This window comes from Haemaphysalis longicornis, unplaced genomic scaffold (assembly GCF_048455015.1).
Source record: "Haemaphysalis longicornis isolate Haplotype H1 unplaced genomic scaffold, Haemaphysalis longicornis Haplotype H1 scaffold_6, whole genome shotgun sequence".
NCBI classification, from domain to species: domain Eukaryota; kingdom Metazoa; phylum Arthropoda; class Arachnida; order Ixodida; family Ixodidae; genus Haemaphysalis; species Haemaphysalis longicornis.
The window spans coordinates 153,707,926-153,733,059 of record NW_027526407.1 but is presented as its reverse complement, the minus strand read 5'-3'; the positions used below and the strand labels follow the sequence as shown (position 1 = coordinate 153,733,059).

Here is a 25,134-nt window from a genome sequence, read left to right as displayed (position 1 = left end):
TTACAAGTTTGGTGCATTTTCATTATTACGAAGCAACATTAGGAGCAGGCACTTGTCAATCCAATCCATATCACGACACAATCCAGTGAAAGCCAGCTTCTGTTCTCTATCTTGCATCTTCCATCTAGTCTGTGGACGATTGTTCATTGCATGTTTGCTGTTCCTCATACGCTCCATCGACGTTTGGTTTTACGTGAAAATGGTGGGCGTGTACATAGTTCATCCTGCCTTGAAGCAACACTTGCTGATTTAATTTCAGCTGGTACTCTTGCTGACAAAGCAGGAGATGCACCCAGCATTAACTAAGTTTTGAAATCAATGAGTCTCAGCAAAACACCAAGAAAAAAGAGAAACCCCTAAATACCAACCATGAAAAAAAAAAAATGAAGGTGGGGGAGCATTTACGAACCTGTTAGCACCTATCTAAATGTGCACTAATGGGCTTAGTTGTTGTGCAATAAAAAACTTTTTTGCATTGTGTTGGAAAAGTTATAAATAATCCCAGGTAAAACATTGGACGGGGAACTTGAAAATGTGTTTTCTGGTCCTTGAAAGTCCTTGAAAACCCTTGAATTTTTGCTTTTGAAGCCTGTACGAAGCCTGTGTATAGGGCTGTGGTACAGGGCGTGCTAGTTGCTGCGAATGGGTTAGCAATGCAGATTATTTAACTTTTAGCACTGATTGTACTTTGTACACTTCAGTCGTTATTTCTTTCCTAATGAAGCATATCGTGTGTCTCTAATCTGTTCCCATTTATTGCCCGTTCAGGCAGAATAAACTCAGTCGTTAGTCAGCGCCCTGTCTGTGTGTCCTGTTTCCCCGCGCTGTTTCAAAACTCAACCCTGTCTAAAGCTTGCGTGTCAAGGGGACGACGCCGTAAAACAGACATGCACGAAACTGGGAGTTGTGGGTGCGAGGGAGCGAGCGAATTGCTTGAGTGTGTTTTTCTCAGTGCTGGCATTTATCCGAGGAACAGAGCAGTGTTGTCCTTGGAACACTCAAAGAGCTTTCAAGGGAGCAGACTGGTCTTATAGTTTTTTTTTTATATTTACTATCCAATTTTAACGAAACTGTGCAGTGTTATGGAGTTCTCTTTGCTGATTTCAAATCTGCAATTAGATTTTCTGCTGATTTCAATTCTGCAATTAGATTTTCTGCAAGTTCATGATCTTTTCAGAAAATTTATAATTAATTGGCATCATTTTGGGTCACAATTACAAGATAACCGCTCCATACGGAATAGTGATTACCCCATGGCTAGGCAGACAAAGGAACATAGAATACAGCGTTTGGAAGAATTTTTTTTATTAAGCTATTTTTTGCTCGTTTTACGATGCACTGAACTTCGCTGCTCCGGCGCTCTGCCAGTAATGGCTCACAGGGGGTGTCAGTTGAGCATAATAATAATCTATGCCAATCTATGCAAGGTTCCCAAGGCTTCAAGGTTGTGAATCCTGACGTGTCCCGCAGTGCTTTCCACAAGTAAGGGGCACTGCTGCTTCTCACTCACGGAAGCGCTCTGTGTGCGCAGATCTGCATTGCCGAGTGTATCGCTGAGATGTTCCAAGCTTGACGTCGGTGGTGTTTGTGGTATTCGGAAGACGGAGAGTAGCTGGTACAGGTGCAGTCAGAAGTAATTGGAGCACGGGAGCGGTGGTCGAAGCACATTAGGAGCTCTGTGTTGGTGCACCAACGGCAAACGAAAAGATGAGAACACGCATGCGCGCCTGCCGATGGCGAAAGCCCACCGATACATCTCAAACCTTAACATGTGTTTGTTCCCTGACCCACTAGTAGAAATTGAGTAGAAGAAATGGACGTGGGCAGGGCATGTTATGCGAAGGCAAGATAACCGTTGGTCATTAAGGGTAACCGAGTGGATTACTAGAGAAGGCAAACGTTGCAGGGGACGGCAGAAAGTTAGATAGGCAGATGAGATCAAGAAGTTTGCAGGGATAAGTTGGTCGCAGTTAGCACAGGTCCAGGATAAGTGGAGATCTATGGGAGAGGCCTTTGCCCTGCAGTGGGCGCATATAGGCTGGTGATGATGATGATGATAACATCTGAAACCACTTCTTTTAACCTGGCCTCGAGCATTCTTCATAGTATACTGGTCTGGGCAATGACGCTGATAGCAGAGACACATCTGACAACACCTTTGGCACACTTCCAGTGCATGTGTGCTGCTGGACAAGTGGCACTCTCAAGGGGATCTGCAGGGACAGTTTTCTTTTCTTCAGATATTTTTAAGTGTCTCTGCTGTCAGCTTAGTAAGGTTGACGTCTGGGCTAGTTGGTTCAGCATGTTAAATTCACAGTGCAATAAAGACACACACAAGGACAAGTAAGGGACATACGCAGCGCCGACTTCCAACTGATACTTTGTTGACACGGAAAACATTTACACATGCAAGATATAGTGGCACTACAGCATAAAAGCAGACAGACAAGATAAACAAAATATTAAATGCACTACACTTTAGCTGCCCACCGTTGCTGTCCATCACCAACGCGTGCTTCGTGTAAGTAAGCCATTTCCTTTGCAGTTAGCGAGGTTGAAGGAACACCACTGATGCAGTCGTCCCCCAACCGTACAATCTCTTCTGCTTCGATTATCTCCCTTGTGGTCTGATTGGACGACTGCATCAGTGTTCCTTTAATCTCACTAACTGCCTGTTGAGCAGAAGTGGAGTGGCAGAAGTGGTGCTCCTAATGCGGTTCGCCCGCAGCAACCGTGCTCCAATTACTTCTGACCGCACCTGGCAAAGCAGAGGAGGAGTGTGACGTGAAGGGAGGTTCCCACCTGGCTGGCTTCAGCCAAACTTGTGAGCGGTGACGCAGTCCTTGTGGCAGCTTTGGAAGGCAGGCTGTTGTAGGAAGCGGGCACACCCAGTGCGGGACGCATGTATGTGCTTCCTAGTCAGCACAGGCAGACGTCATTTGAGCTTGCTCTGGGGGGTTATGTCACAGCTAAGATGTACCTAAACCATGCAGAACCACCCGAACGGAAATAAAAAACAGCCGAAGTGGACTTGCAATGGTTAAAAACCACGTCGTTGAAAAATATTCAACAGAAATAGCCGAAACCGACCTAAAGGGGGAAAGCTTACAAAAATGTACAAGCAGCAGTATCTGAAACTGACCGAAAGGCAACGGGAGTACCCAAAATCCCATTTATAATGCATAAAGATGTCATGAATAGATTATATGCGTGATAAGAAATGTTAGTATTCAAATATGACAAACTTTTGAAAATGAAAAAAAAAAAAAAGAAGAAGAAGAAAGCGGTAACAAGATTTCAATTCGGGTTAGGATGTTTGCTTCGGAGGCGCAGAAATATTACACTGCGAGAGCAAGGGGTTCTGAGCGGTTAAATTGAGGGCCACAAGCACGTGGAGGTAGCTTGAAACACGCCCCTAGAAGGCGCCACGACTAGGAAACGGCCGTGCGCGTACCCGGGTGTCGACCCCCCCCTGTGGTGTGGTGCAGCGTGTACCTGGTGGACCATGCGTGGACGTGCCGGCCACAGCAGGCACGCCAGCAGCTGCGCGAGATCCCGCGGCTCCTGCTGCGCATGGCCCAGCTGATGGGGCTGACCCCGCCCCCGGGATACGTGCTCGGCCAGGTGAGACAGGGCGAGGGCCTCTCCGGGCTCGCGAGGCTGCTCTCCTATAGGTGGTGTTCACTGAAAAGTTTAGCTGTCAGTTTCTTCGCTTGGCAGCACTGGAAACGGCCACGGACATGGCCGAAGCGCCACGGACAAGGCGCAGCTTGTGCCAATGCGGCCGCACGCCAAAGAAAAAATTACGCCCACGTCCCCTCGCGGGAACCCTGGTATGATGCAACGCATCTCATGGGGGTTGCATTGGCGTTTTCCATCGTATTGATTACGCTTATAGCAGGGATTCTCACGCGAAGGGGAGGTGGGCGTAATTTTCCATTTTCACCATGCAGTGCACATGCAGTACACGTATGCTCAGGTACGGTCTTTATTGCAGACGAGAATGAGTGCCTTGTGGTCCGTAAAGTGCACAGTTACGGGCTCGACGATTGCATCAAGCAATCGTCCAGTACCGCGAGAGAGTGCAAGCGTAACGCGGACGACCGTCGATCGACCGTCGGAGCGCGGCATGCCGCTTTATATTCACAGGGCCCGAAGGAGAGGAGAGCGCGAAGAGAGAGAGTACTGCACATGCACAGTGCGCGCAGCGCCGCCCACCGGCGCCTAGCAACATAGTGAGAGCGCGCTGCGCCAACCCGCAGCTGTTTGGGAGAGAGTGTTCGCTATCGGAGAGAGGAGGAGAGGCACAGCTGTGCGGACAACGCCGGACAGACGCAGGAAGGACAGAGGGGCGAGCATGAGATGCGTTGCATCTAAAAAACATTGGTGTGCGTCGTCTGCTTCGTTTCAACCCGATTCTCAACCGTGGTGTGAACAGGGATGTTCTTAATCGCACTCACAGTAGAGTCGAGGCATTAGTTTGCGTTTGGCGGGCTAGAGCTTGGAATGTCCAACCCATATCATGCGCTTGGCACGGACAAGTGCCACCATCCCGCGGAGCAGGACGTAACCAGGGACGGCGCACTCACACGGTTGCCTGCATGCGCACCTCACTCTTGAATACAGGCTACGCTCGGGGACAAGGGGGTCACCGAGACAAAGTACAAGTGTGGTTTATTAAACCGTGGCAGTCCGTTGTTGGGCCCTGCCCAAAGACACAATGCGGAGTCCACTGTCACGTTTCACCCGACTTGGCTGCTCGAGGCTAAGTCGAGCACATACCGTATTTATTCGAAAATAGGTCGAGCACGAATATAGGTCGACCCCCTAAAAATTGAAGTCGCCGAAAAAAAAAAAAATAATATATTCGATTATAGGTCGACCCATACTTTTAAGAAAAAAACTTGAGGAAACTTTTTAAAACTCCCATTTATTTACAACGCGGTCACCTCACTGGTCGGAGCCACACAATGCGTCGTCGTCGGAACTTGCGCCGCATGCGCCGCAGTTCATTACCCACCCCCGCCCCCGACTGACTTTGAAGGCTGAACGGCCAATCCCGCCTCGCAGCGCTAACTGTTGAGCTTTGGTCTGAATATCTTCGCAGGACACTCGGTGTCCTTTCGCACGCTTCTCTTCCACGTGCAGCCGGAGTTTTTTCTCGAGAGCATCGTGCCTCCCACCACGAAACGCACGACGCAGTCCCCTACAAGCAAAAAGTTCGTCCCGCTGTTTCCGCCATCCCCTGATCAGCTTTTCATTAACGACTAACTCTCACTGAGCGGCGCAGTTGTTCAACTTCTCAGCAAACAGGATCACCCGCCGCTTAAAGTCCGACGTGACATCGCGAAATGCGCATGAGAAAAACGTTGTGTGCGGAAATCACAACGAAGCAAACACAAAGAAAGCGCATGAAACGGAGAACGGGAGATAGTAGAGACAGCGAGCGAAGCAGGCAACGCCGTTCCGTTCACGAGGTGGCTACGCTAGGTGGCGAAAGTCACCTAGCCAAGCCAAAGACACCAAGCCAAGCCAATCTGGCTCTCTAGCCAGTACGTAAGCTCGCTCGTGTCCGGTTCGGCCGCAGGTAATGCGCGATAGCCGGCAGTGACTGTGGGTGGTTTTCTTACGCTGATTGTTTTGTTATTTTTTTCCTTTATTTTCTTGCCTGTCTTTGTTCTAGATGCTCCGCGCTGCCGCCTCAAATTGAGGAGCGCCGGGCGCGACGGAGAAACGGATCGCTCGTTGCGCCCGCCATTTTTGATCACGACTATAGGTCGAGGTTCTTCGGTCACGATTATAGGTCGACCCTCAATTTTTAAGCACATTTTCGGAAAAAAAAGGTCGACCTATATTCGAATAAATACGGTAGCTCATTTTTACCGATTTCGACCTCGATTGCTCATCGCCAAAACCAGGTGAAGGCAGCAGCACATCTCGTGGATTCCATTGGGGAGGATGCCAGGGGAGCTGTGAAGAACTGTGCTGTGTTTGGGACATATTGCTCTCTGTTTTAGTAAAAAATTTCATGTGCTTTCGTCAAGTTTTTTAAAAGTACAGATGTTTGAAAAGTTCCAAAAGCATTTTTCTCCATTTGTACTCTTCCACACTTTCTACGTTGTGTGCAACATATTTCAAGCACTTACGGTGGTCCAATTCAGATGAAATTTTGCACACAGCCTCTATCAAAGGGTGTAAAATGTCGATACCTAAATATCACTCGTACATTTTTTTGCAAGAATCTAAAATGTGGACTCTTGTAGCACCCGAAATATGTAGTTTTGGTGCTCCTGAATTTTTTTCACCAGGTTTTCTCACTCCAATGCACTTGCAGTCTTTGTATGCCTGACACGTGATCTCTTGAGGGATAAGTGAAGTTTGTTTGTTGAAGCTTACTTTTTTTTTCCCACAAAAGCACAGGCCTTGTAGATCCCAGAGCCTTTTCACATGCACGCTGTTAAGTTCAGGAGCGTGGCCGCTTTCTCATCGAGTGCATTTTATGGTAGTGCACTCAGCGAAAGTGTCTTCAGTGGGGAAGAGAATTGTGGGCCGCCATCACACGGGCTGTTTGTGGGGACAGAAAAGCGAAAGGAGGCAGGAGGGGAACTGTGTTGTTCTGCAAAACCTGCAGTAACGACCCTGGCCTGCACCCAGGAGAATGCCTCGAGCAGTTTCACACGCCGCTCAAATATCGGTGAAGGAGCTGCAAGCAGAATGCGAGAAAAATAAAAATATATATCCTGCGACTTTTTGGCGCGCAGTTTGTGTTTTTATTCACAGCGCTAGAAAGTTTCAAAATAGTTTCAGACCAGAACAACCGGAAAGTGGGCAAAAGCTTCGAACTGAAAAGGGTTAAGGGGGGACACTGGTCTTGGAAGACATTTTTGTTATTTTTGAACCAATCTTCTTAAAATTTGCCCATTAAGTGTGCTTTAACATCCTGAGCACAAATACGCAGTCAGTTTTCATCTATATAGTCTAAGTTCAGAGTTTTGCAACAAGTTATGTCATTCCATTTCGGGCAATTTTTTAATTATCTGCTTATGATATACTTGAATAATTCTTGTTCCTTTGTACTCTCGAAGGACCAGGAAGTGCAACTATACCACAGCAATTTTATCACTCTTTCTGCAATTGCTCTCAACTTATCAAATGTCACGTCATCAATTATCAATGCTTTCGTAAAACAAAATGCATAAGAAATTGTACTAGTACAAAGAAATTTTATATTTCTCTGGTTTTATTGCACTGTTCAGTTCTTAAGCTTTCAAATGCAGCAAGAATGACGCAAATCTGACCAGTACATCCCAAGGTATTGTACCCGACAGTTGACCTCATGGGGAAAAAACTGGTTTTGAGAAAACAAGGCACGAAGTTCGGCAATGCAGGGGAAAGTGGCCATTTAGCCAACTTCAAATGGCGACAGCTTTGTAAATACTGGTGGTACAGCTATAATATCTTGCATGTACATTCTTTGGGACCTATAGACTGCAAATAAAATTAATACAGAAAATTGATTTTTTGGCAAATTTTTGGTCTTCAAGACCAGTGTCCCCCCCTTAAAAGGGTTTCTTTGTCCTGGTAGCAGTGACGGCAACCATTGCGAACTTCGAACAAATAGTCAAGGTACATATTAAGCAAAGCAGGTGAAGCATTCGCGGCTGCCCATAAAATGCTTCGTTGGGGGAGTTGGCTCGGGCCTTTAAAAAATAACACGAGCGCAAAGCATGCAGGCAAAGAAGCACAGTCGACTGCACAAGCGCTCGTCCAGTCTACTGTGTCTCTTTGTCCACATCCTTTGCGCTCCTCTTATTTTTTGAAGGCCGCTTTCCGGTGACGTGCAGGATCTCGTTTGTCTCGCTTAGCTGCTGCCAGCCTATGCCAGCCCCAAGGGAGGTTGCCTCTGGTATAGTTTGACTGCGTCACTTGTGCTTTGAATGCTAACGTGCATTAACTCTTCCGGGAGTGCCAGAAAAAGTGATGTCTCGGTACAATTTTTTTTTGTTACCTATAGCAAGGCACCATCCTGCTTTAGCGAAAATGACGCTAATTATATGTTCTTCAGCATGCAATACCATGTTTTACTTAAACATCGCATATAACACCATGAAAAAGTACGAAAGTAAAAACTTTGTAAAAGAACTACGGAAAAAGTTCAAAAAAGCGTAATTATAGAAATATTCAGAAACAATAAAATTATTTCAGGATGTACCAAATGTGACACAATGCTTCGTTTCTTCATCGTAAAAGTTTGATGCGGCTAGGCGTAACCGTTTTTTGTGTGTGTGCGAGCTCTTTGGCAATAGGGCCGTGGCTACGTTGTCACCAAGGTACACGCCAGGCTGTCGTCTCGGTGGAAACTCAATTGGCTTCTGTGCTGGTGGCAGGAGATCACCACCATGGGGGTTAACACCCTAGCAAACATATAGGTACAAACCACATGCCGTGTTTGTTGACATTTCAAACCAGCGCCTGTCAGAAAAAAAATATCAGACGCGTCGCCGCCTGGCGATAAAAAAGGAAGCTGAAAAACTGCAGTTTTCAAGCTATCTCCTAGACGTTGCCAGGTGTTTCATCGAGCGAAAGTTTGTATTCTGAAGGCACGGGAAACCATCGATCATATGTGATCGATGGCCTGTGGGTGCGGCTCTGAAAGAAATAGGCGCACCTATAACTATGGGCTAAGTGCTGGCCCAAATTGCGTCCCTGGAAAGCTGGAACTCTCTCAGTAATTCTTCCGTTTCTTTGCTTAGAAGATAGTATCCTTCACGGCTGCAATGGAGCTGAGTGAGTTGCGAAAGACCAGTATTTTTGAAGTGGGCAAACTTGTATTTTGCCTTCACGGCTCCGTTAACGACGACGATAGCCACACGGAGTGTCTCACTCCACTGAAAGGGAGACAAGGGTCTTAAATTCCCGAAATTTGACAAAAAAACCGATTTTTCAAAACTGCCATTTTTGGAAAGTAGGGCTATTTTTCTTCCTGTCAACCAAATATCCAGACCCAGAAGCACGTATTTGGGCCATAATATCAATGTATAGCACCGACGACCGCTAAAATCGGCCAAGATTCGACGCGAAAATCGCATTTTTTCCACGGCTCGCCGCTCAGGTTCTACACGAGCTATGGTGTCCATCTTGGTCTCGTCCGGAAGTGCATCTTTTCTCTTTCAAATCCCCACCAGAACCGCTTCGTTTCGTCAATTGGTTGCGAGTATAACTGAGGTAGAAAAAAGATGGAATGCACCGCCCAATTTGCTACTGACTGCACGTGACCGCAGGGCGTAATCTGATTGGCTTGAGGCCGTGGGTCATTTACTCGGCACACTCATCACAGTGCAACGGCTCATGTACTCGTCTGTGCAAGGACCGGCAAAAGCCCCGCATGGCGTAAAAATAACGTAAATACGTCTATCGATAACTAAAAGGAAGAAGGAGCAGTATTAGAAAGCGCCTGAAATACGATTTTCTGCTCCTGTGACGACGACATATCGCGAGAATGGTGCCGAGACGGAGGTTGGCTTAGCGCCCGCGGGCTGCCGATACAATAGCGTTTGCGATATGTTTACGCCTGAGGGTGCGCTAAGGTGCGTCTATCTTTCGATGAGCAGCAAATAAAAAGAAAAGAAATGATAAAGTGGAGGATGCCGCAGGCTGACGTTGCAAGGGAAGTGTGTTCATTCTGTTGTTATCAACGATGCCGCGGCGGGTCGGCCCGCACTCCGGCACGCGCTTCCTCGTCGGTAGGCTACCATATAGATGAGCGATTTGAGAATTGTTAATGTTCGCACTGTGCACAGTGTGCATTGGTGACGTGATATATGAGTAGACTAAACCGAAAACATGGTTATGCCACCTAGCATGCACGTTACAGAACAGTGGGGTGCTTTCTGTTACCAGCCCCTTCGTTGCAACTCATTTCACGCGATCTAAATCCGATTTGATTGCTACAAATGAAGCAGTAACATAACAAAATAAACGTTTACAACTGTGGTGCACGATCGGCACCTCAGCCCTGGTCGCCAAAGAGTGATGGCGTGGTGCCAACAGCGTAAAAATTGAAGCAACAGTCTGGCTTTGCTTTTGTTCAGTTTTTCTGCCAACTGCCATCTGTAGACAGAGGATTTCATAATTTTCCCATCAACCGATTTCAGCAAACTTGGTATGCTCATGTTGAGCGAAGAGCGAGCTACATTCTAAAGCATTTCTTTTTATCACATGCTCAATAGATAAAACTGTCACTTGTAGTAAAACTTCAACTGAGATTTTCTCAGCTTCCCTTTTTTTGCATAGTGCGGATTCCAAGGTTTTCAGGTTGTTTTTTTTTTTTTTCAAAGGATTTCTATAAATATTATAATACCATTGAATTCTGGATAAAAAGAGCTGCATGCTGATGCTATTTTAATTGGCTGAATGTGCCTCAAATAAATGCTACGAGAAATAATTAGAGCTCATTAAGTTTTCAGAAAACTGTACTTGGCATAATTAGACTAATTCTATCCAATCAACTATCTTTACAGGAATATAAATAGCATGAGCATGCATGGCAGGTCTTGAGTTACACGTCCATACCATTTATTTTTAAAAATTTTGAATGAAAAGCTCCTTAATGGCCCGTAAGAAATTGCTTAATTAGGCTCCAGTATTTTCTTTGTTAGTCAAAAAAACACTTATGCCACACGAAAACTAATTACATATTTTAAATGAGGAAAACAAAACGCATATGCACAGTGATTTTCACTATCACAGACCAATTAATGAAAAAGTTCATTTCAAGACCCTCGTCTCCCTGAGAAGCAACGGGCCCAGACATCAAAGTGTGCACATGCTTTGAGGAGATTGCGTTCAATGTGTCTGATTTTTGCCACCTCGCCTGTCTATTTTTGCTGCAGCAGTTTGCAAGCAGGTTAAGCCCACAAAACCACAGAAACAGCCTGCGTCACGTTCAAAGCACTTGCAGTCAGGCGCGCTGTGCACGGCGCCGAGGAACAGGCGCAGGGCGACTTGTCTGGCTGCTTGTAAGTTGCGCCTTAGTATAACAGCGGGTCAGGTCGCTGAACACGTTCCCCGTCCTAGACACAAAAACGAAGGCTGGCTGAGAATGCTTAATAAGAATGCGGGGTTTTATACGGAACAAAGGACTGCGAAGGATGTACCACTCAAAACGTTTTAGACACCCCGCGTGGCAAAGAGTTGAGTGCAGCGTTGAATGTACCGTATAATGCGGAATATAGGTCGAGATTTCTTACAGAAAAATTTGCCGGAAAGTCACCCCTCGACCTATATTGCAGTCATTTGGCAGTTGTCATCTGGCGACCGGGCAGCCCATCGAGCCCATCCAAACCCCAAAGGCACCATCGCCACCACCATCAATCGGACGCGACGCCATCTTTGTTTTGTTGCTTCTCTCGCTGTCGGCGAGTGTGTACGTGCTATTTTCTTCTTGCTCAAAATGAGTTTAGGCACTTGGTGCCAGTTCACAGCAGCATTTAAAAAAAGGGTGGGGGTTTTCCAAGGCCAATGACGCGTCTGCCTTGCGCCAGTTCGGTATCACCAAGAAGTGTTGCTAGCGGCGTTAGCTGAAGGGGCAGCTCTCGGTATGCAACGCTCGGACGACCTCGCTTCATGGGCGCTGCTCTGTGCACCTGTGCTGCTGTACAAAGGGGCAAATTTTGTCCGCTAGCGTCATGCGATGTCTCTACGAATGGATACCCCAAGATGTTTGCTAACCGCCTGCACAGACTGGCTGTCGCTACGGTCTGCACACGAGTGTCCCATGCTTTGCGCTCGCTTCACAATGACATGGTCTTGCGAGTGTTTAAGAAGTGCTGCATAAGCAATTCCCTGGACTGCACCGATGACGACCTGCTGTGTGGGCGACAGCGAGCCATAAGCAGTCGTCCGACGATACTTCAGACAGTTTTAAATGAGTAATCTGAGACGAAACAAGTTATAGTCTCAATAAAACAATGGTTGGTACCTAATTATTTTTTTTGCATTTTTCGGCTACAAGGTAAGGGGGTCGACCTATATTCCGCCTCGACCTATATTCCGCAATATACGGTATGTTTCACAGGGAGGCCTGGCAGTGACACTCGCGTCTGGGTGCCGGGCACTGGAGACAACTCCCTCCTTGGGGCGTGTTCCACACGTTTGCGACGTGTTCAACATTCTGCAGTCTCCCTGTTCGAGTTGTGTGTGGTAGGAAGCGTGCAGCCTCTAAAGAGGGTGGTGACGGCCTATGAAAAACACGTTTGACATGGCGAACCTTATAATCCAGCAAGCTGAGTTGCAGAGTTCGTTTATTCATTTATACAATACTGTGACCTTGAGAGGTCCAAGCAGAAGAGGGGTGCACACAATCGTAAGGCATGCGAACAGACAAGATCAACAGCTAAGAATGCACTTATTACACTCTGGCAAAACACTGCAATTGGAGCCACTTCTGGGGGAAAAATGAGCTTTCGTATAGGTCAGTACGGGCAAGAAACGGTTTAAGGGGGGACGAGGGTCTTAAAACTAACTTTTTTATTTATGGGTAGAAACTTATGAAAATTTGCACACTGATGTGCTTTTCTCTGTAGATTTCAAATATGCAATTATATTTGAGCTGGTGCTGTTAGTTCAAAAGTTATCATACAAAGTCTAAACCGCAATTAGGTAATTTCTTACGCAGCTTTAATGAACTTTCGCATTGCATTTTGTCGCTTTTAATTACATGAATGGATAGCCAGAGAGTTCCCATACCCGATGACATTCTTCGTTTTTCTCTAAAGTCACGGCATCCTAAAAAAATATGTCAAGTACAAAAAATGGCAGTATTGGATATTTTGGCTCATCAAAATAACTGCAAGTCATCATTTATGCGTAGCCTAAACAGAAAAACTAAGAATGTCATCGGCTGCCTCAGGCTGTACTGAAAAAAATGGTACCAAGATTGACCTTATGAAGCAAAAATAAGTTTCCAAAAAGCTGCGTAAGGCTGAGGGAAGTGACCAAAAATATGAAACTGAGAAAACTGCATTTGAAGTTTGGCCATGTGTTATGAGATGAACCATCAGTAGTGTAGCTTCAAAATTTCCCAGTAACAAAGACATGTTCTTCCCATTTTCAAATCTGTCTTTGGATTCCAAAAATGTCAACTAGAACTGGAGATACAAAAGGCCAAGTAACGGATCCCAACAGGAATTTAGCAAAATTTATCGACTTCGAATCTGTTGGCATTTTGTTAGCGTTGTGAAATCTGGTGGTGTCTTGCTGGCGTCGTGAAAACTGCAACAGTCCTTCGTGAAGTGCCATCATCTATTACAGTGCACTGTGGTACCCAGAATATTGTGTACGGCAAAAGTGTGAGGGTGAAACTTGCTTTAGGTGCCCCCCTTTTTTGTTCTTTGGTGAGGCTATTTCATTCGCGGTTTTTATGCTGGAAGTTTGAGAGGATACAGGGGTGGGACACTGCGCAGTGCGTTTTCCGCAAATGCATCATGTTGTTGGCCCTCAAAAGAGTCTTTTGGGGAAAATAAATGTAGCTGGAAGGCAAACTTTCTTGGCCTCAGGGGATAAACCCATAGACGCCTTTTTCCTTCAAGCCGTGCATGGTGCGGCTATCTCCATCGGACATCACGGTTGTGTACTGCAGCCCATTCTTGGAGAGCGAGCGCTTGAACATTATCAGGGCTGCCTCTACCTCCATGCGTCCTGCACCACAGTCAATGTTTCGCTGACACTCATGGTCTGCCAGCCAATCTTCGTAGCCCTCATCTGAAGCTTTGGGTCTGATGGTGCAACCTAAGCAAAAGTTAGAGAGGACTACATGATCAATCACCAAGCCGGTGTACACTCCAATGATGCAGCCCACTCCAATGTGTGACAACCGTCCCTTTGTCATCCACGTGCCATCAAACATATCATCTATGTTGTTTGGCGGCTGACCAAGGTGTACAAGTCCTTGATGGCACGCACACTATCAGCTTCAGAGGCTGCTGCAGTGTCCTCGCAAACCTGAACCACTTTCCTCAAGTGCGCTTGGAATGTCTTGTGGTGCAGGCCTCTGTGGGACAAGTTCATACCAGCACAAAAATCTGAAAGAGCAGTCACCCCCTTCCCCATGCTTTGAATACTTTTCAAAGCCCTCATATTCACTTCAAAAAGAGTGATATTGCCAGATCCTTCGGTCCTTGCGAGGAAAAACGTTCCACACGGTGTTCACAAATCGAGCACGTCACCTCGAGCTTCACGGCGAGGCCGTACTGCCGGTCAGGCTTCCTCAAATCCGGCGCCGCCAGCCCGCACTTGCCGCACCTGACGTGCGCGAAAAGGTCCTTCAGCATTGCAAAATCCAATAAGACAAAATCTGTGCCGGATTCTTCCTCTGAGTGCGCCAAATCCACTTCAAGGAGGTCGAATTTCCGCTGCGTTGCTGACTTAGTCTCCATTCCGCGCTTGACCTCGTCCGCGTGTTCGTACGCGCGGCGATCTCCTCCGCCGTGTAATACCTCGTGTCAAGCCGGCAGGACGTGCTTGGACCAGGTATGGATTCCGGAGGTGGTTGGTCAGGCGATGGGGCAGGCGAGGCAATACGAGGCGGCGAACGATTCTCATCCGGCGGAGTCGAGCGGCCCGAAGTCGCACCACGCGACCTTGGGATAGGCGGACGACGCTTTCGCTTCCCGTGCGCATGAAGGGTCGTCTTCTTCAAACGTACGTCTCCTGGCATCATTCACGAAAGTACGCGATGGAAGAATTAGAAGAAACTGTAAAAAAAAACTGCTCTAAGCGAGCGCTGCGCCAGAAGAGCGGACTCCGTCAGACGCGCGTAGCAGACGCCATGATGGCGACCGCCATGACAGCAGTCGCGCCGACCAATGGGAGGGGTCGTATGGCGAACTCAAACCGCGCGCGCCCGCTCTAGCCAATCAGCGGCCGAGAAGGTGCCTTCGGAAAACTGGCAAGGCCGGTCGTTCTACTCAAGCGACGCCATTTTGAGATATCGCAAAATGCGCACAAAGAAACAAGCTTCAAAACAAGACCAAGATGGCGGCGATCGGTCGGCTGCTTCGCCCGCGGGGCGCGCGGGAATTTGAAGCAACTTTTGCCCAATTCCGGGCATTTCGTGGCCCTCGAGGCGTTTCAAAACATGATTTTAGAGTATTTCCCGATGGAATTTCGCGTTGATATTTTGAAGGCAGGTGCTTGAAGGTACAATAATTCCAAAAATTGGATTTTCTCAAAATCGATATTTTGGCCATTTTTGACCATTCTAAGACCCGCGTCCCCCCTTAATACTTTTTGGGACGAGGCGCTCGACCAGGATTGTCAGTGACGTGTAATCTCGGGACTGGATTCCATCAAAATACAGCTGGCGTAGAAAGTCCAGGCGTGCACTTTTACGTCGCTTCGCCAATGGCTCAAGCTGTGCAAGCTCTGGCGTAGCTGAAGGGGCATCGTGACGTCTAAAACATTTACAGACAAAATGAGCTGCCAATCTCTCGATTTCTTCAAGTTTTTCTTTATTCTTAATAGTGCAGGTGTACAAGACAATGCTCCGGTGTTTCAGGGTGGGTCTTGCGATGGATTTGTATGCAATAAGTCTATGTGCGACAGTATTGACAACTTATAAATTTTAAAGGAGTACTGACACCAATTTTCGGCGTTAATATTATTGCACAGTTCGCTTCCTTTACTCTACAGAATACCCTGGCTGAAATATGAGCGACCTGCGACACGAAGAACATACTTCAGTTGGATCTCGTTTATCGCACCGACAGAAGAGCACGCAGAGCAGCACTCAGCAAATGGACATCAGTGTGACATCATCCCATGGTAGCCAAAAGAAGTGATGCGGACACCGCTCATCAAAAACTCGTGACGTCACTTCACGCGCGTGGCCCCGAGAGCGGCGGCTGGGCGCCGGCGCATTCACAAACGGGTGCACGTAGCCAGAGCTACAGGCATAACCGCTGCCCTGAAAGGCACTGTTAGCAAAGGTAAAGTTCCACACACTGGAAAGGAAGCAATAATATAGCCCTGAATCGCAATAGAAGTCGCCATCAGGACTTTTATTGAAAGCGGTCATCGAATTTTCGCTGCAATGGTAGGCCTAGCACCTTCAGGCAGCTCAGCCGTTCAGCTCTGGCGGCGGCAGAGTCGAAACAACGCCCCCACCGGCCTCTGCAGTGTTTTGACGGCTGCACAAAGCGGTGAGGTCATGCCGGGATTCTGTCATTTGCGCCCGATCAGGCTGAAAGCGTGGGAAATTGAAATGAAGGATTTAGAGGTCGTTTAATGTAATTTAATAATTATCGCACGCTGAAGTACTTAAAGGAGTACTGACACGAAAATTTTATGTTACACTTTTATTGCTTTTATTGATGCTTAATGGTCTGGCGAACCTGAAACAGCACTTCAGATACTTCAGGGCGCGATAGATAATTACGTTGAATGGCCTGAAAATCGTTTGTTTCAAATTCCCGCGCTTTTATCCCGAACGGCGCATATGACAGAATCCCGGCCTGACCTCACTGCTTTGTGCGGACGTCACCGGTGCCCGCTTGAGAGAGTGTTGCGCCCGCTCGCCGCTCGTGGGGCCACGCGCGTGAAGTGACGTCACGAGTTTTTGACGAGCGCTGTCGCGTCACTTCTTTTGGCTTCACGGGGTGATGTCACGCTGATGTCCATTTGCCGAGTGCCGCTCCACGCGCTGCTCCGTCGGCGTGATAAATGAGATCCAATTGAACTATGTTCTTCACGTTGCACGCCACTCATATTTCAGCGAGGGTATTCTGTTGAGTGAAGGAAGCGAACTGTGCAATAATATTAATGCCGAAAATTGGTGTCAGTGCTCCTTTAAAGTGCTGTGTCGGGTTCGCCAGACCATTAAGCATCAATAAAAGCAATAAAAATGGATCATAAAATTTTCGTGTGAGTACTCCTTAATGACGAAATTGAGGAAAAGGGCATGAAACGTGTCTGAGCAGTGCAGTGACAGAACTGCACTCAAAGGTTGCTACATTTGACAAGTCTTGCATTGCTGCATGACCAGTGTGGAGCTGGTCATCGTTCTCTTAATTTTACAGTAGACGCTCGATAAACAAAACTTCAAGGGACCGAAAACAATAGTTCCGTTTAACAGGAGTTCTGTTTTTAACGAGCTAGATGTGTGAAAGTGCAAATTTATGGGCGTACACACTCCTAATACCATTTCATGGAACTCTAAGCACTAGAAGGTGAATGTAGCTGATAAGATAAACTGATAGGTTTTTTAGCAAGCAAGAAAAGTACGAGAGGTTTAGGCACAGCATTCACATAGTTGATTTGGCAATAATGAGTCGCTGTGCACTACAAAATGCATCAATTAGTCTTGTTTGAGTCCTTGCAACTGCATCCTCACGGAGGAGTCTAGAGGCCTAAACTTCGTGAGTGGATTTAGAAGACGGATTTAGAAGAGACAACGCAGTAATGAAGCGCGAACAGCACCATGATAGCATGAACTAGACAGCAGGCCCTGTAACCTTGCGTCTTGAATTGAGACTGAACTACTGGAACAAGAACTGCGATGTTGCATCCGTTGCGCTAACACGGCTGACCACAAACGAGACGAGGCCAACGAGGCTAGAAAAAAAAACATAAAGGAAGAAAAAACAAAAAAACAAAAACGAAACAGCTGGAACCGTAAAAAGCTGATTCTCGTTCCAATGGGATTGACAAGAAGTTCCATTTCTGATTCCATTTACACGGTGATGCGGAAATTTTAGTTCCGATTACCGAGAGCTTTTTTTACGTCATCTGAATTCAAAACCGACCATCTTACCGGCTACTGAAGTTCTGTTTAAGTGGCAATTCCGTTTAAGCGATTTGCGTTTATCGAGATTCTACTGTACCTAGAAGGATGTACACACTCGTAGAAGGATGCTGGAAAATCTTGGAAGGATGTTCATACTCGTCTTAGAGAGCTACCCAGAGACAAGTTGAGTGAAAAAGACACCACGCACTTGATGTGCTTCGTTTGAGTGGACGTTAAGTCGATATTGAAAGGTGGATTTGTAAGGCGAAGCTCCGGACAAAGCTGCCATTGATTGCTGCGCGCCTGAGGAACTTGGCTGCTCCGTTTGGGGTGCTGGCATTTTGGCCTGGGAAAAACAAGGCTGGGCTCTGGTCGGGAACCTTGGTGCCTTGGCAGGAGGGCAGCACAGGCTCCTCCAGGCCGCACGATCACTCGATGCCAGCAGTGCTAGAACTGAAGTGGTCTTTCTTGCTGTTGATCCTTTCATCGACATGCCACCTACACACTGAGGGGGGATGGATAGGAACCGCAGAGCTCTGAAGTGGCCGCTTTGCAAAATTCAAAGAAGCTGAGTGACACCCGAATGGGTTGCCACGTGAGCGGAGAGAAGAAGCCGGTCGAGGTAACTTGCCCCACTTGACAACTAAACAAAAGCAAAGAAAGAGTTGGAAACTCGATGTAGCAGTATTAATTGTTTTATACCATGTTGCTCCTGTTAAACTACACTTTTTGCATTTCTCACCCCCTTACTCATTGTTCTCATGGGGACCTGTAAGGTAACGTGAATAAATAAGCAAATACCATTTTTATAGGAATAAATTAAGACCACTATACTATATACACACATATAAAGCACGCAAGCAGACTTGAAGGAGCCATGAAGAGAAAATGCAAGTTGGTTTTATTCGAAAGATTTCGTGTTTTATAGTGCCCCCAGCGCTTGTCCGGATACAAACGGTGCTTTATTCACTGAGAAATTAAACAATTTAGGTTAAAATTTTGATTTTCCCACTCAGTCGTGCGTTTTCGTGGTCCCAAATGACATCACAGGAACCGACCGCTCTGCAGCCTAGAGTACCTTCATTCACGCATCCGCCGTACAGGGTAGAGACACGTATACGCTGGCGCCGCCATTTTCGGTTGCTCGCTCGCCGCCGAAGCAAGTCATTGTGTCAAAACCGTGCTAAAATTATCGCCGCAACGCGGTTTACTGAAGAAGTTTGAATCATATTGTCTGTTTCGCGTTGCTAGGTCTCGTGGGAAACGAAAAGAATAACGCGTTGAGCCCGTTGGCCCAATTGCGGCGGCACGGGACCGTTCAAAGGTTGTCTCCACCCTGTACAGCGGTGTTGGTTTGTTCCCGCGTTTCTTTACGTTCCGTAACCTAGATGGCGCCACCATACCGTGGCAAGCGTTTGGTTTGTTTTTGCCCGCATTTAAACCTGGCTTGTTTTTGTTCTGGGAGAAAATATTCGTTCCCTGAAACAGTGCTCGCTCGACAAATGGGGTCACGTAAGACACCGTTGCTTGCGTCAATCGGCCAGTGTCGTCTGAGACAACCCCAAGCCCCGTAGTGCTGTGCAGCTAAACCAAGCATGCTGTGCGCAGTACGAACAGCAGAACGCATCAGTACTTCTATGTTTACATGTGCTTTCGTAACTTCCACTGTTTGTCCCATCATTCTTATTGCTTTGTAAAGAATGTGCCCTAAATTTAAGCGCAAATCGCTCGTTCGTCTAGTTTGTAAGCTCTACCTAATTTGTGTCTGCTTCTGCCAGCCTCCGCCAATCGCAGAGGTTAGCTCATGTGACATCATAGGTTCTGTTGCGGGAAATGAGCTGGTGGGTCGCATGACCATTCCCGTTTTTCCTAATTATGTGGCTTATTTGAGCGAAGTTTACGTTAAAAGTGGTGTCAGTATGATTCTAACGAGACAATCTTTTGAATGAACCAGACTTGTGTTTTCTCTTCATGGCTCCTTTAAGGGGGGACACGTGTCTTAAAACAGGTTCCTTTAGTGTTAAGTAAACTCTGTGAAACTTGTCAGTCTTGCTACATTTTTTTTCCACTGATTTCAGATATGCCATTAATTTTTTAGTAAGTCAGTTAGTTACCAAGATAATTAGAAATAGTTAGTCATTTTTTGGAGGAACAATAGACAAAACAGTGTTAGTCGTGAAACTGTAATCTTTATATTTCCCAATACTATGAACCCTGGGGAGCGCAAGAAGAAAATCATTTTTTGACGTACCGCTTGGAAATAATTTTACGGCTCATTAAAATTCGCTAGCACCAGTGGCAAGGAACCATTTCAAATGGCCATTTGAAACACCAAAGTTTAATGAGCTGTTGATTAACAAGCAGTACATCAAAAACTCGCCAGGGTTCGTAGTATTGGAAAATATAAAGATTAGAATTTTATGCCTAACACTGTTTTGCCTATTGTTTCTCCAAAAATAACTAATTATCTCTAATTATCTTGATAACTAATTGACTGACTCAAAAAATAATGGCATATTTGAAATCCGCAGACAAAAAGCAGCGTGTCTAATAAGTTTTACAGAGTTACCTGCCACAGTGGCTAAGGCGTTGTGCTGCTGAGCACGAGTTTGCGGGTTCGATTCCCGGCCATGGCGGCCGCTTTTCTGATGGAGGCGAAAAGCAAAAACGCCCGTGTGTACGAGATTTCGGCGCACGATAAAGATCCCCAGGGGGTCAAAATTAATCCGGAGCCCTCTACTACGGCACGCCTTATCGCTTGCGTTGCATCGGCGCGTTAAACCCCACAATCGAATCGAAGTTTTACAGAGTTTACTTACAAATTAAAAAAAATTGTATTAAGAGCCGTGTGCCCCCCCTTGAGTGTCCCGAAGAGTTTTTGCTGCCCGTGCGTGTACTGCGCCTAAGCGGGGATGTCCTCTTGGCTGCTGGGGGACAGGAGTGCCCTGAGGAGCTGGTGGAGGCGGTGTTCAAGCGCATGTGGCTGTACAACCAGACGTACAGCGTCACGGGACCCCTGGCCACCACCGAAGACTCCGTGCCCGTCTGGTGAGTGTTGTCTGGCGTTGTTGCGGGAGCCGGGTTGCGATGGCTGCCTTGCTTCGATGCTTTCCTAAGCATGGAGCACGTCTCGTAATGTTTGTGCCTACAAGGTGCCTAGGATTGAAGCGTAAAACAGTTATTGAATGAAATTCACTAACGTGGCTATCTGGGCGTGTTGGTTTAACATGATTAGGAGAAGACAGCACGGTTTACACACGGACACAGGGAAGAGTACTTGACTTGGAGGGGCTGGGGACATTGGGGACGAAACTGGTAACCTGACGATGACATGGGATCAGATTGAGGAAGTGGCTGAAAGTTTGTTTCCAGATTTGCATCCTAGCAGCAAAAAGAGCGCTGAAAGGTCTCTCTCGGTTTGTGGGGTGAGAATATTAACCCTTTCACTGTGGGGGGGTCTCTGGCCGTGACGCACCCCCAGTGGCGGCTTCGTTTCCGGAATATTAGGGAAGGAGCGTAGGGATTTATTTGACTATGATGGCGTCCGGGACGTAACACGTTGAAAGAGTGTGGGTAAGAAATCGCCTTTCTTCCAGATATTGTCAGTTTGAGATGCGCTTCGGAAACGACGACCATCAGAATTCGATGCTGTGGAACTCACACCCCTTCCTCGGATGAGAAACTCGGATGAGAATGCAAATCCGAGCTTGGCTCGTATTCGGAATCGGAATCGAAGAACCATCTCTCCTCTGCAGTTGAGTGCCCCGTGCGGTCGGCCATACGAAAGTGACCGCGCGCATGGAGTGAGCACTTTTGGCAGCCCGCAAAACGCGCAGAAAGGGCGCGTTGCGAAATCATGATGGCAGATAGAGATAAAAAGGGGATGCAGCGTTGATACAACAACTTCGTTTGCCTGCTGACACACAAGGTTGTTGCTGACACGAGGTGTGCGCTCGGCTAACCTGGCGCGCCGTAGAAGACGCAGAAACAGAAAAAAAAGAAACCTAGAAACTCGTTGTGGATGGCACAAGAACCCTTGCACCCGTAATCGCATGTGTGCCGCATGGTCACTCATCCCGACAGAGTACAGCGCGCGGAGCGACCAAGCCCCACCAGCAGCGAAAGCTGGGCGCGGTTGCTCCGTACTCTTCAATATACCGTCGAGGGAGCTTGGGAGTGAGAATACAAGCTACTAGAAAGATTCGACAGATGATGCAAACAGTCCAGGGGCAGTATTCCTGTGACTGTCCCTTTTGAAAACGTCCCTTTTGAGTCCCTTTCATCGTGACATACTTCCGGTTAAGCAGTAGGCGTTGGCAGTAGGTTTGTTGCACTTGCATTACGTAACTTCCAGTTGTTTGCTTTTAGCCAATCTGGGCTTGCCAAAAAGGGACACTTTTGAAAGGAACGCAAAAGGGACAAAACTTCAGAATACCGCCCCAGGTGCGCAAACTTTGCACCATGGCGTGAATTTGTGAACGCACAATAGAAAACGCACCGGTACGTCAGTGGCAGCAAAGGGTTGACTGAAGGGGAGGGGGAAAAGACGGTTGGCGAGGGTGAGGAGAGGGAAAGCAAAGAATTCATAGTCACCTTGAAGGACAGAGGGCGTTGCACTGTGGGTCGAAAATTTGGCTTTTTCTCAGAAATTTCAACTTTTCTGCTTTCGGTTGTACTATCATCTCTGATCATTTGGGTCTGCGAGTGTAAAAATTCAAGCGAAAACTCCCACTAGAAGAAGTTGCAGAAAAATGCGTCTAAATTAGTTGCGGCGACGTCAGGAAACTGCGGAAAGTCCGCGGAAGTTAGCGTCTTTTCGTTCCGCACGTCTCGAGGCATCGGCACTGTCCGCCATTTGCAATCACTCGGGCGGGTAGAGTTGTCCGTGCCCTCCTAATAGCAACACCTGATAGGCGCGTGTGCAAAAAAAGAAAAAACACAAAGAAAAGTTTTTTTAAAGCGCTCTACCAGCTACAGTCGAATCCTGCTACAACGAAATTGACGGGACGTGCAAAAAATTTCGTTGAAGCGAAAATTTGTTGAGGCGAAATCTGCCCCAACACGCCACAGTAGGGCAAGAAAAATAGCACGGTATATTTCCGCATCATTGGCAGCATAATACAATGTTTAGAAAAAAGAGTGACGCGCAGTAACGTCGTGTTTAGTCAGATAACAAACATACCAATGGTTATCAGTTTTTTTACCAGCACGCAAGGAGTGCGATACTGAGGAAAAGGGGAGAGGTGAAGAAATGCAGGCGCAAAGCGTATTACTGTACAACAAGGCGTTTCCACCGCGCTGATTACTTGCAGATAGCTGCTACGTGGTTGGAAGCCCCCCTCTCGCTTGTGGTAGGAACAGCGCCGTTATCTTTATTATCCTCTGACTAGGCACCACAGCAACTGACCTTGGCAGGCAAGCCGCGCACGCTTGCATTTATCGCGACCACCCCCTCGCGACTAAGATAGGATGACGCAGGTTCAAGACTAAACACGAAAACATTAGTTTTGCTCTTGACTTTGAAGAATTGTAGCAGGAAAACTGCAAGGGCAGCTGCTTACAACACATACATGACGGCGCTGCACCAGCAGCCATGCCAGCAGCAGAGCACATTCGCGTGATTTCAACTGGATATGGATTGGCTATAGCTCCGGCTTGGCGAACCTGGCTTGCGCCTCGTGTAGAGACGGCCCGCCGCATCGTTATCACCATCACACAACGGCGTCCACCTATGAGTTTTTTTTTATGTTGGGTGGCAGTGTGGGAGCACCGCGCATGTTTTCGGTGAAACTAAGCGTCCTGAATGTATAAAAAGTTACAGATAGCTGGCGCTATGCTTAATATATTGTAAAATAATTGTTCAAACCCAGCCCAAATCATCAAAAATTTCATTGAAGCGAAAGCAAGTAAGACAAATGGTTCGTTGTGGCGAGGACTTTGTTGCATTGACTTCTATGGCTAGCTGACGGGGAATTGGAAATATTTCGTTGAAGCGGAAATTTCATTGAAGTGGACTTCGTTGTAGCGGGATTAGACTGTATTTGAATCGCACGCTACATCGTGGGGTACTGTAGCAAGCGTGCCGTTGCCTAAAGCAGCACCCATTTGTTTCCATGGCGGCTTGACTGCATCGGGAACCAAGTTGCGCTACCAATTCTTCAATTACTTTCGCGATAAATCCCACTGGAAAAAGTGTTTACAGGGTCCGAAAGCACTGAATCTTGCACTAGTATTATGGAAAGCAACATAAAGTGCGTCGGGATACGACAGCAGCCAAAAACGCCCCGTCAGCCACTAGGCCTCAGCGCAGCATCGTCGACGACTGCGATGGTGACGAGGTCAGTGCAACTACGGACATTGTCGGTGCTTTTCAAAAGGATATAGTTATTGAAAAACAATGAAAAGGCAAGTCGGGGACCGCTGTTTTTGTACAGGGCCGTCCAACATCGACACTTTGGTCATACTCGTGAATGACGCGACCGAACACTCGCTGACGAACGGCAGCAGTTGGAAGAGCACAATGGGCTTGTACATTCTCAAGCTAAAAAGTTAAATAGGCAGAATCACAGGTAGTTGGGTCATGAAGTGGGATGAAATGGCCTACTGTACCGGAACAGTTTTCTAGGTCTGTGTCGGATTTCTGGACATTCCACTTGTTGCCTGCACACAGTTCTGAGCATATTTATGCGCTTCTTAAGTGATGACCGTGCTTCAAGCTTTCAAACGCATTTTTCTCGTTTTGTGATTTTTGGCCGTAGCCACATTTAAGCACTTGAAATTGTCAGTTGCAATGTGACTTTGCACACACACTCTTAAAAGTAAGCATAATGCGCATATCTATCTTATTTGGCGATATGTACTCCTCACCTCTTCAAAAACGCCAATACATGTTTGGAAGACTTATGAAAGAAAAACTTCTAGGCCTTTCTTTTTATTTTTCATGGTGACATTTTTTTTTTCTCGCAACTTTAGGAGCTTAGGTGCACAATGTGGTTCATAATGGGCGTAATGAGCTATTGCATGATGCTGTACCATGAAAGCTGTGATGGTGAAAAAGTGGGGCCAAAAAACCCTGTGTTTTGGTATTGCATATGCGATAGGTAATGAACTAATGAGCTTACATAAAATCTGATAATGGTTTTGGACTCTGCAAAAAAAGATGTATCTGTGCCACAAGTTTCAAAGCTTTTGCGACAAAAATAAGGAAAAAGTGCTTTCGAGTTGCATCTCCCCTTAAAAGGCCATGAAGACAAAACACAAGTTTGCTTCATTCAAAAGATTGCCTCGTTAGAATCATGCTGACACCACTTTTACTGTAAACTTCGCTCAAATAAGCTCTATAATTAGGAAAA

At 46.8% G+C, this 25,134-nt stretch overlaps 1 protein-coding gene across 1 annotated transcript in view; it reads left to right on the top strand.

Annotated features, from left to right (window-relative positions):
• Ttll12 (Tubulin tyrosine ligase-like 12) overlaps positions 1 to 25,134 on the top strand; it is a 118,332-nt gene that overhangs the window by 3,376 nt on the left and 89,822 nt on the right. Inside the window, exons 4-5 of the mRNA XM_077672775.1 lie at positions 3,489 to 3,624; positions 20,721 to 20,830. Of these exons, the coding sequence (XP_077528901.1) occupies positions 3,489 to 3,624; positions 20,721 to 20,830 (246 nt within the window). The remainder of the gene's footprint in view (positions 1 to 3,488; positions 3,625 to 20,720; positions 20,831 to 25,134) is intronic.